This window comes from Monodelphis domestica, chromosome 7 (assembly GCF_027887165.1).
Source record: "Monodelphis domestica isolate mMonDom1 chromosome 7, mMonDom1.pri, whole genome shotgun sequence".
Lineage (NCBI taxonomy): Eukaryota > Metazoa > Chordata > Mammalia > Didelphimorphia > Didelphidae > Monodelphis > Monodelphis domestica.
This window is the reverse complement of record NC_077233.1, coordinates 36,712,565-36,724,769: the sequence shown is the minus strand read 5'-3', so window position 1 is coordinate 36,724,769 and position 12,205 is coordinate 36,712,565. Positions and strand designations below refer to the sequence as shown.

Genomic DNA, 12,205 nt, shown 5'->3' with positions numbered 1-12,205 from the left:
TTGCCATCTGGCTTTCTTGGCTTCCTTCAAGCCTTAACTTAAATCCCACTTTCTGCAAGTGGGATTCTGCAATCCCCACCACCCCATCCCCATGGCTAGAGCCTTTTCCTAAGATGAAGTCCCATCCACACTGTATTATCTCGTATGTGCACAGTTAAGTAACTGCATGCGGTCTTCATCTTAGAATGTGAGCTCCTTGAGGGCAAGGCCAGGCTTGGTTCTTTCTGCATCCTCCCCAGCAATAGAGCATCATCCTTAGTACGACACAACACAGTCTGTCCATCAAAAGTGTCTGTGGGCTCTGCCTAAAATGCTTTTCTTTGTTCCAAGGAAGGTTCAACCAAGAGAGAGGGAGATGAAGGAATTGTCTAGCATGCAAACAAATAGGTCAAAAGCACTGAGGTGGCTCAATAAATGGAGAGCCAAGCCTGGAGTCAGGAGGACCTGTGTTCAAATCTGGTCTCAGACACGTCCTAGCTCTGTGTCTTAACTCCATCAGCCTAGCCCTTGCCCTTCTGGCTTAGAGTTGTTACTAAGACAGAAAGAAAGGATTTAAAAAGGGGGAAAAAGCCCAACAAAACTTAAAAAATAACAACAAATGCATGGCTGATGCCTAAATTTTTACCAAAAGATATCCGGTGGTAGCTGATTGACTGTAAGGGTAGCTAGGTGACAAAGTGGATAGAATTCCAAGCCTGGAGTCAGGAAAATGTATCTTCCCGAGTTCAAATTTGATATGAGAGATGTACTGGCTATGAGACCCTGGGCAAGTCATTTCACCCTATTTGCCTCAGTTTGCTCATTGCAAAATAAGCTGGAGAAGGAAATGGCAAATCACTCCAGTATCTTTGCCAAGAAAATCAAATGGAGCCACAGAGTCAGACGGACATGTCCAAAATGACTGAACAATGATGACCCACTACAAAAAGGTTACCCCTTTTCTCCTCTTCCCTTCCCGGTTGATTCCAGCTTTTCTTCTGGCATTTTCAAACCAATTTATGATCCCAATTTATTCCAAATATTCCTCAGGCTCCTCTTGATGAAGACATTAAACTCTTTTTTTTTTTTTGCTTAGAAAATTTCCTAGCTATTTTTTTTTTAAATCATTAACCTTCTACCCAATCTACTCTTCTTTGGTATTTCTCATTACTATAACTAGCCCAGAAGCAGGATGTAGCACAGGGGGTTAGAGAAGACAGGGATGAAACAACAAAGGTTCTTTGTTTTCCTCCAAGCCAAAAACCTCAGAACTTGTCAAATTAAAGGGAAATGAAAAGAGAAAATATAAAGTATTTACAAACAGATTTTGTAACAGAATAAATCGACAGTGTCCATGGTTGATGCATGAAATTAGAATAAAGAGAAGCCTTGTGATCCAAGCCCTCCTCACCTATCAGAAAATAATTTTCATTAGGCCCTGTGAAGATTGGATTTAGCTATCTCCTGATTGTAACAATGAAGGTACTTAGCTCTTCCTTTATTGGGAAGCTAGAATTGTAAGCTACAATCTATTTTTAGATTTTAACTACAAAAAGTTGTTAAGTAACTACAAAAGGTGGACTTACCAAAAAAGGTGTTAAGTAACCCAAAAAGATATAATCTAACCAAAGAAGGTGAGAACTAAAGAGTGGGAAGTCCTGGCGAAAATCTAACCAAAGAAGGTGAGAACTAAAGAATGGGTAGTCCTGGAGAAAAGTATCTGCTGTGATTGGTAGACATGAAAATTTAAGGGAGGTGACACAAGAGAAAAAGATCTTTAAAAAGAGGACCAAAAGGCATTTCAAGGATTCGGATCATTCATTCGGATTCAGACAGTCATTCGTCATTTGGAGATTTGGGCACTGATTCGGAGGAGCGACTGGAAGACAGACCCTTGAGGAGCAGCTGGAAAGCAGACACCCAGACTTCTTTTAGACTGTCACCTTTGATGAGTGAAAAGCTGACTTAGTGACCCTGCCTTTCTGGAGGCATGAAGCCTCCAGGTAAGGCCCATCTTTTTGAGACTCTCTTCCCCTGGCTGGGGCTTAGAAATTTCTAACTGACTCAGAGGAAGTCAAAGTTTTTTCTCTCTCTCTCTCATTCCTTAATATCTTCCTTCTATTGTAAATATTGTAAATAAACTACCATAAATTCCATTTACTTTAGTAATTTATTTTGGGATTTGGAAATTAAATCCCTGGTGACCACCCATATAAATATATTATCAATTCAACCACAAATAAATTTAGCAGTCCCATACATCTGCCCAAATTTAGGTTTTCTTTCCCTTGGGATTTATACACAGCCACGACAGTTTCCTGAAAATTCACCTTCTTATCAAATTCAGGCTTCAGTGAGTCCTCAGCAAAGATGTGAAATCGAATTTTCCTATAGCTGAAGAGGATGGCTGATTTGAGCATAATGAGCGTCTCTTCCAGACGGTCCCCACATGCTACGACTGCCAGGTGCATCCATTGTTCCGCTGGCATGGACTGGGAGTGTTTTGGCTCCCCATGCTTTCTGGGAAGAGAAATATAAAAACATTACTAAGTAAAATGCATCAAAACATCGCAGGACTGGTGAGATCAGTCAGTCAACAAGCATTTAAGTGCTAAGTATAAGAAGTCTCCAATTAAAAAACACGACAACAGACAAAATCTGTTCTATTCTATGATGTGCTAAACATTTTGACAATTCTGTTTTTTTGAGAAGTACAAGTTTAGACCTATATTTACTTCGTTCAATTCAACAACCATTTATTAAGCAAATACAGGCAACGGTGCTAGGCTCTGGGGCTACAAAGATAGCTCTCTAAACCCATACTTCCCCTTAAGTAGCTCCAGTGGTGATACCATCGGTGCATGGATAAAGGAAAATAATAAACAAAAATGTTATTTCTAGAAGGATCAAGCCCCACTATGTGAAAGGGGTCAAGAAAGGTTTTGCCTAGAAAGATACTAGTGTTGTGATTTCAAAAAAGTAAAGAGATTCTAAGGGAAAGAGATGAGGGAGAATATTTTGGAGAAGGGAACAGAGGCAGGAGAGAGCGTTTCATATATGTGATTTATAACATACACATGTTGTCATTCACTTGTTTCAGTCACGTCTGACTTTTCCTGACTCCATTTGTTGTTTTTTTTTTTAAATAAAAACCTTTACCTTCTGAATTGGAAACAATACTGCATATTGGTTCCAAGGCAGAAGAGTGGTAAGGGCTAGGCAATGGGAGTGAAGTGACTTGCCCAGAGTCACATAGCTGAGAAGTGTCTAAGGCCAGATTTGAACCCAGGACCTCCTGTCCCCAGCCTGGCTCTCAATCCACTGAGCCGCCCAGCTGCCCCCACCATTTGGGGTTTTCTTGGCAAAGATACTGGAGTGGTTTGCTACTTCCTTCTTTGGCTAATTTGACAGATGAAGAAACTGAGGCAAACAGGGTTCAACCACTTGACCAGGGTCAAATAGCTAGTCAGATTAGAAGCCAGGTTTGAACTCAAGATGATGAGTCTTCTTGACTCTAGATCTGAACTCTATCCACTTTATTACCTAGCTGCCCCTAATACACATGGATACATACAAACATGTATGTGTATCTATATGCCTGTGAGTGTACGTACACACACACACACACACACACACACACACACACACACACACACACACCAGTTGCAGGAGAATAAAGAATTTGGATTGTTACAGACATTTGAACCATTTCTGCCTCGGGGCTCCGATTGAAAGTTTAATGCAGCCTATTCTGAAATATCAACCCTGATCTTCAGCAGTTGACGCCGTCTTCCTGACGGCTGAACTGGTTTTCTATCTGCACGGGCCATGGAAAGGGGATCTGGGCATAACCCCAACAACAAGTTAGTGGGAGGGCTCTTCCCAACGTTCCCGGGTAATATGAACAAGACGCCACGTCCCGCCCCCCATCTGGATGTTTTTATTTTAAGAGTGGAATGCATGACCCCAGTAGAAAAGGAGAATGTGCAAGTCAGACAGAATGGGAGGAGGCGAGGACAAAACATTCGATTTCTAAGCCTGGTGACTAGCTACGCCTCGCTGCAGGCTCGGTGAGGCAATGAGAATTAAGTTCTGCCTGGAGGAGAAACCGAGGCAGGATGCAATTGGCCGACCTTCAATATCAAGGTATGAAATACTGAGTCAGCTGCTGGACTGGAAATTGAATGTGAGAGGCCAGAATTCTAACGCAGTTACTGAACAAACACTTCCTCTCCTGGTTCCCAACAAGGAAAGGGAGCCAATTCTCAAACGTGTTGTTAAGAAGAGAGTGGAAGAGGTCAGTAAGAGGCACTGGGGGTGGGGGCTGGGGGGCAGCTAGTGGCTCAGTGGATGGAGAGCCAGGTCTAGAGACAGGTTCAATTCTAAGAAGAGTAGCAGTGGCTGTGCAATCAAGATGAAGTGACTTGCCCAGGGTCACACAGCTAGGAACTATCTAAGGCCATATTTGAACCCAGGACCTCCCGTCTCATCCACTGAGCTGCTCACTTGTCTCCTAGGAAGCAGACATCCCTCGGTCCATCTCATCTGGGTCTAGGGAGCCTTGGCACATTCTTTCCCCTACTCCATCCTGCTCTGGCTGTCTCCTATGTGCCAGCTGCTACTCACTCCCTGTAATTAACCTGGGATTTCCACTGCCTTGCTTGTGCTTGGGGAAGTGATGCCACTTTATTTCCCCTGGGTCAGAATTAGGAGCCAATTGGCCAGCTTCAGCTGTTCTCTACCCTTTCAGCCACACACGGGAGAAAAGCAATGAGCCAGGGATTGCTGCCCGTCCTGGTGTCCGGTGACAAACACTTTTAAAAACTCTACGGAGAGTAGCAGGAATAAGAGCCCCCGGAGACACTGCAGCACCCCTGTGCCTCCCTCTCACGTTACGCCAGTCATCTCGGGCTTCACGTAATGAATCTGTCTTGTGCAGGCACAATGGACGATCAAGTTTTAGGTCACTGAAGTGGGCACCTTTCCCATTCCTCTGTGAGAGGCAAACCTAGCTGGCTATCCTTTGCTGGCCAGTACTTGTTAATGATGTCGGAGAATCTGGCTTTCAAGGCGAGAGCCTTCTTTTTTGCCCTCAGAGCTTTACACCTTGGGAAGAGATTGACTTCATTTTTTTTTTTACTATTTAATTGCTTTCATTTTTTCCTTCATTAAATGAGATGCAGGGGGCAAAGCCAAGATGGTGGTTTAGTAGCAGCGGAAGCTGGAACTGCTTCGAGAATCCTCTTAAATGAGATGCAAAGCGTGTTCCTAGTTCTTTTTCACGCTTTCCTCTCTCTCCGTATATAAACAATCATCACAACTTGAAGATACAGCCATTAAAAGGCTTCTCACATCCCTCTTTTACAATCCTCCTATTGCCACAATCTGCTATCAGTTAGGATCGGAATCGTGAGAGATTTTAGAGAACATCCATCCATTTTCCTTATTTTTTCAGATAAGGAAACTGAGGCTCAGATGACTTACCAAATGTCACATCCTCCAGCAAGTGGTGGAAATAGCATCTAAATAGGAGACCTCCTAGTTCCTGGGCAGCACAGTAGATAGAGTAGAGGACTTGGGAATTAGGAAGACGCGAGTTCAAAGCCTGGTTCATATACTTACCGAAAGTGTGTCTATGGGTAAGTTATTTCACTTTTCAAGGTCTCAATTTCCCATCTGTAAAATGAGGGGATTTGGGGGGCACCTGGGCAACTCCGTGGGTTGAGAGCCAGGTCTAGAGGTGGGAGGTCCTGGGTTCAAATGTGCCCTCAGACACTTCCCAGCTGGGAGACCCTGAACAAGTCACTGAACCCCCATTGCCTAGCCCTTACTGCTCTTCTGCTTTGGAACCAATACACAGTATTGATTCTAAGATGGAAGATAAGAAGGGTTTTTTAAAAATGAAGAGGTTGGAATTGATGACTTCTAAGGTCTTCCCAGCACCTAATCTATGATTCAGGCCACTCTTCTCTCTACTACAGCTTACTGTCTTCCCCTCCTCCTACCAAAAAATAAGCAATTCCAAACAAGAAATAATTATTTAGCCCTGACAAAATATAGAATTTACTCTTCCAAAAGGTATCTATTTCTGGTTAATGAATGATACAACAAGACCACCATTTTCACAGGCTTGGGATCATTTAAGCTCTACTCCATCCCTTGCTCCAGACATTTGGATGGCAATTTCCATCCATTCAGACTTGCTCAAAGCCTTTCCCTTTTATTTCCATGATCCTAGGCTGAATCCTAATCCAGCCTATCAGAATTCCAGTCCATCTTCCTTTTCTCCTCTCCTCCTCAGCAAGACAAGTCACACAAGGGCCATATCTGGCTCTCTGATCCAAGGCCCCTCACTGTGGCACATTGTTCATGTTTTAGGTTTTAAAAGTTCCAGAGCCAAATTACACAGAAGAAAAGCAAGGTCCTCAACATTCCCCCCCCCCAAGGCTTGTAAGACTCCCTTTCAAAGAGATAGTGTGTCTTCTTCAAATCAGAGAGACCCACTACAATTCCTAGACAGTCCCCTCACATAAAAGTCTCACATTAGGGGCAGCCAGGTAACTCTGTGGATAGAACTTGGGAGCAACCAAGTTTGAATTTAGCTTCAGATGCTTCCTAGCTGTGTGACCCTGGGTAAGTCACTTACCTCCATTTGCCTAACCCTTGCTTTTCTTAGAGTTGTTCATAAGACAGAAAGTAAGGGTTTAAAAAAACCTCACATTCCTCCATTTCTATTTCCACTGTGAGGTATCTCCAGCTATAGGAACAGGTCCAGGTGAGAAGGCCACCTGCCTCCCCTCTCCTCCCATAACTCCACATTCTGAGGTGTTCATTAATCATCTTGGGCATGGATGGAATTTAGGACTCTGAGAACTATGCAGGGAAAGTCCCTTTTTACAGTGATTCCCATCCAGGGGATAAAGAACTCCAACTCTAAAAATGCTAACCAGAGGCATCGCTAGTCAATCACCTATACCTGTGCCTACTACCAATATCCCCATAAGGTATCTATTAATCCATTGTTTGCATATGGAACTCCGCCAGGTGCTGAACCAAGAAGACCTACAGTGTCTGCTCAGCAGCTTCTAATGTAATAAATACACGCTTCCATAAAGACAGGCTCAAAGGAAAATCAGGCAGCTCCATATGTCCAAACATCATCGTTTCGCTGCCATTTATTTATATATGATACCGAAAAAAAGCATTTCTGTTCATACCACACAACCCCAAAACAGGATTCTAAATGCAATCATGAATTAAAATTTCACAGTTTGCTTTTTTTGCTTTAGTATTTTTTAAATAGTAAAACCCTTACCTTCCATCTTAGAATCAATAATGTGCATTGGTTCTAAGGTAGAAAAGCAGTAAGGACTAGGCAATGAGGTTAAGTGGCTCATCCAGCGTCACCCAGCTGTCTGAGGCCATGGTTCGAAATCCACTAGATCACCTAGCTACCCCCACTCTAGTATTAATACCCACCCCTAAATGCAGCTTGTCAACTAGGTGGTGCAATGGATAAAGTTCAGAGTTTAGGGCAGTGATGGTGAACCTTTTAGAGACTGCGTGCTGTGCCCCAACACTTTATCCCAGATAGGGGAGGGAGAAAGAGAGGGGAGTGGTCCAGGTGCTCTACTCAGAGGAGGGAGTAAGCACTTCAGCTGGGCAGAAGAGTGGGGAGGGGCAGTGGAGAGGAGAAAGGGAGTAGCTCTGAGGAGTCCCTCTGCCCTTCTGGTAACTAATTCTGGCAGGTGGTGCATGCCCACAGAGAGGTCTCGGCATGCCATCTTCGGCATGTATACCATAGGTTCGTCATCATGGATCTAGAGTGAAGAAGAAATCCAGCCTCAGACCCTTACTAGCTGTATGACCCTGGGCAAGTCATTTAACCCTGTTGAGCCTCAGTTTCCTCATTTGTAAAATGAACTGGAGAAGAAAATGGCCAACCAAGAAATCCCAAATGCGGTCATGAAAAGTTGGACAGGACTGGACCAGTGAACAGCAAAACTGCAGCCACACAAAACTCCAGTTGTAACACAGTTGTGCTAACCACTCAAAGGACAAATCTTTCCAAGTCACTTTATGGTCGATTAAAATCAGTTCAACAAGCATCCACAAAACTACCATGTGCTACACAGGACAGTACTGTATAGAGAACTAGCAAGAGCCCTTTCTCCTCCTCTTCCTCCCTTCTTCCTTTTTCTCAGATGTTGATCCACCCTGTCACCCATGCCAAGGGCTTGGAAGGAATTTATAACTGCTCAGCAGCTGCTGTCCCCAACCCCAGGTTCAGAGCTTCCTTCTTGCCAAGGTAAAGAAGGACAGGAAACCAGTAACCAAAAATCTTCCCTTCTAAAGGCAGAGGCTTCTTCCTCTTGCTCTTGAAAAGGCTGGATATTTTCACAGCTGGCAGCAGCTGCCCCAGAATTCATCCCCTGCCCCCCATTTTCCTGGGGCAGCTCAGCCCCACTCAGGGCTCCCTGCCCATGCTGGCTCTCCTTCACTCAGGCCCAGCACTCTTATCCCTTATTATAGTTGCAGATATCTCTGTAAAAACGTTTTTTGTTGTTGTTTTTAAAAAAGCTTTTACCGTGTGTAATTCTGGCGATTCAAGGATGTGGGTAACCAAATCTGGACCTTTATAGCACTGTACCTACAGACCTAATTATCCCCCTGAAATTTAACTTTGCCAAATGGAAGCAATTAAAGATGTGAGGGTATATCCGAGTAGTCTAAAACCCAGCCAGACGTGGTGTCACAGACAGAGTGCTATACCAAATCTTGCTTCAGACACCAGGTAGATGACTCCATTTCAAATCACTTAACCTTGCTGGGTCTTTGTTTTCTTATCTACACAAATGTAGGTGCTGGGCTTGGCCCCCCAAGTCCCTTCAGCTCCAAATCAATCCACGGTCCTCTGGCAAGGTCCTGCTCAAAAGCACTGCCATTTCTTAAAAAGAAATACTGAGAAATATGTTGCTTGTGTATAAAAGTGTAACAGAGAGCCTATCGGCATCAAAACCTACGGATCTTACAGATTTCTATTGGTTCACATGGGAACAAAGTCCGAAGACATCTGGAACACATCTGGAGAAAAAATGGGAGTTTGGGGCTTTGAATATTGCTGGGTAATGCATTCCTTTATTTGCCACATGACTCCATAGCAAGTGCTTCAAGCCTTTCCTCTTCTCCAGTCCTCATCTTGTCACCTTCTTCATACTGGGGGAAAAAAGTGAAGAAACCGAAGGCTAAGAGATTGAGAGGTTCGTCCAGGAAGGCTGTTCGTGGCAGAGACTAGGACCCAGATCTCCGGAGTCTTCGTTAGGAACCTTTCAAGTACACCAGATCGGAGGGGTTCGGTGCATAGCTGTCCCTCGACTGTAAGAGAAAGGTCCCATCGCACTCCAAATTCTATAATCCTGTGATTGCAAAAAAGCAGCAATTTTGAAACAAGTCCATTTCATTTACTACAAAAATCAATCAGTCGAGCTTATACTAAATGTCTGCTATGTGCCAGGCACTGAAGACAAGGAGATATAAACGAAATAGAGCCCCTGCCTCCGAGTTCTTTCTATTGGAGGAGACAACATGCCCCAAAGTAGACATCTTTTAGATAGAAGGATAGGGGATGGATCTGTGATTTCATGGATGTAGGGAGGTTTCAGGTGATGAAACTCCCTCTCCAGCTACGGATTGGAATTTTTTTCTTTAACAGTTCATACAGAGTTTCCTGCAGCAAGGGGTCTCAAAGTATGGTCTGAGGACCATTGGTGATAGTGGTGGGGTCCAAGATAGTTTCCATCATTTCCATTTTTATTTATTTTTTTTTAAAACCCTTACCTTCCGTCTTGGAGTCAATACTGCGTATTGGCTCCAAGGCAGAAGAGTGGTAAGGGCTAGGCAATGGGAGTCAAGTGACTTGCCCAGAGTCACACAGCTGGGAAGTGTCTGAGGCCAGATTTGAACCTAGGACCTCCCATCTCTAGGCCTGGTTCTCAATCCACTGAGCCACTCAGCTGCCCCCCAAAACTCTTTTTAAAGCAATACTATGCCATTTTAATTTCCAATATAATATATATGCATATATATCACATAGGTGAAAGCTTTTGGGGATCCTCAATAACATTTACAGAGTTCTGAGGCCAAAAAAGGTTCCTTAGAACCAATGGCCTAAAAGTAGGAAGGGTTTTGGTGATTTGCCCAGAGGGATAGTAGGCGTAAATTGCATAAATTACACATGAAATAAATAAATACAAGACAATTTGAGGGAAGAAGAGACTAACATCAGGGGTGAAAGGGAGATGGAATCTCAGCTAAACTTTGAAAGAAGCTGGGAGTTTGAAGAGTACCATTATAAGTATCAGGGAGAATTCCTTCACAAAGCTAACAGACTAAAGAAAGAAGGTGAGAGCATCAATTAAGACTCATTACCAGCTTCCCTCTCCATTAGGCTTACAAAGCTATCTACGAAATTGACTTTGGAAGCAAGAAAAGACATATTTTAAGATCCAGGAAAAAAAGCAGCAATTACATATGCTCTTGATTCGAGCCCTCCATTCCAAGGAATCCCAGACAAAAACAAGATTTGGGAAAGAAATGCTAACATTAGTATGATGTAATGGCGAGAGGGAGTCAGGAAACCTGGGTTCGGCTCCTAAATCAGGACATGACCTCTGATGTGCCCTTCTCCGTCACTCCTGCCTCATTTCCTCATCTGTAAAGCAAGGGTTAAGGCTCCTCAAAAGAAATCTAGAAATTCCTGAGTATCTGAAAAAATGGCATTGCTTGTTTTCCCGGCTGCCTGAGAAGTAACATTTTCTTAATAGCTTAAAAGTCTCAGGCGTTAGAGTTAATTAAACCTCAATTTCTAGAGATTATAAATAATGAAATACGGCATTTATGTGAAGTGGTATTTACTTTCCAGCCCATTAGTGCAAAAAACACTGAATTATTAAAGTGAATAATTGACTCTACACACAGAGGCTTTCCTCTTTCTTCTACATCCATTTTTATTGTTCCCTCTCATCATCCAATCCAACCCGACCGTCATTTATCACGATGCCTGCTATGCCCAAGGCAGTGGACTGGGGATAGAGACAAAACAAAAATTATAGTCCCTACCCTCATGGAGCTTGCTTGGGCATAAATGTGAAGCTTTGTTACTGACCAATGAATGAGCTTTTGGTACTGCTGTAGGTGGCAGAGCAACTAGAATGAGGATCTTTGAGCACCAAGTCCTGAATTCAAAGTTCACCCCCCACATTTCCTAACTGATGAACCTGGACAAGTCACTTAACCTTTCTTGGCCTCAGTTCCTCATCTGTAAAATGGGGGAAATAATAGCATCTACCTCATGGGGTTGTGGGGATCAAACAAGATAGCCTAGGAAAAACCAAAACAGTCTTTATAAATGCTGGCTATTATTATTAGGAAAGCAACCAGCCCTTAAAATAAGACCCAAATTAAGGCTTTCCATAACTAGTGAATGAAAAATAACTCCACAGCTGAAAGACATCAGACAAGGGGGACAGATGTTTCCCACTTAAAGGATGGTGTATTCAACTTACAGGGCATTACATTAGCCCAGCTCTCTCCTCAGATGAATTCATTCCTTCCTTTCTTGCTTCTATTTCTCTCTCTCTCTATCCCTTCTCTCTTCTCCTCTTTTTCTTTCCTTCCTTCCTTCTCTCCCTCTTTCCCCTTCCATCCTTCACATATCTCTTCCTTTCCTCTAATGTTAATTGGAATACTAATAATAGACAGAAGTATTTCCCCCAAGCTAAGTGTGAGTGAACGGATCAAGGGGAGACCTTTTGGTCTCAAGCAGTGGAGGGGGGACAAGAGGGACAAGAGCAAATTGGGGGGAGCAGCTTTAGCCAAGGAGGGAAGGCAGAAGGGGAAAAATCTTCAAAGCCCCTCTCCTCTCTCTGAGCCAACCCTAAACATCTGCTGTCTCCCCTGAACCCTGCTTTGAGAAGGGGGTTCTCCTCTTTTTCCCCCTCTCCATACCAAAAGTCTAAGCTTCCCTTGGGGTACAAAAACGTTCCCCTTTTATCTTTTTTTAATACAATCTACTGGACTACCTAGCTGCCTCCTAGAAGAATTTCTTCAATGGTCCCATCATAATTATCTTTGCCTTGCGGCCACATTCTCCTCCTACCAGAAGGACATCATTTATGACAACTGAGCACCATCTGTAAAACGAGGGGTTGGACCCCATAGCCTGGAA

General features: G+C 43.4%; 1 protein-coding gene across 1 annotated transcript in view; it reads right to left on the bottom strand.

The window, feature by feature from the left end:
* The window catches only part of GXYLT2 (glucoside xylosyltransferase 2), a 124,308-nt gene that overhangs the window by 61,106 nt on the left and 50,997 nt on the right, over nucleotides 1-12,205 (bottom strand). The window contains exon 3 of the mRNA XM_016424446.2: nucleotides 2,310-2,499. Coding sequence (XP_016279932.2) covers nucleotides 2,310-2,499 — 190 coding nt within the window. The remainder of the gene's footprint in view (nucleotides 1-2,309; nucleotides 2,500-12,205) is intronic.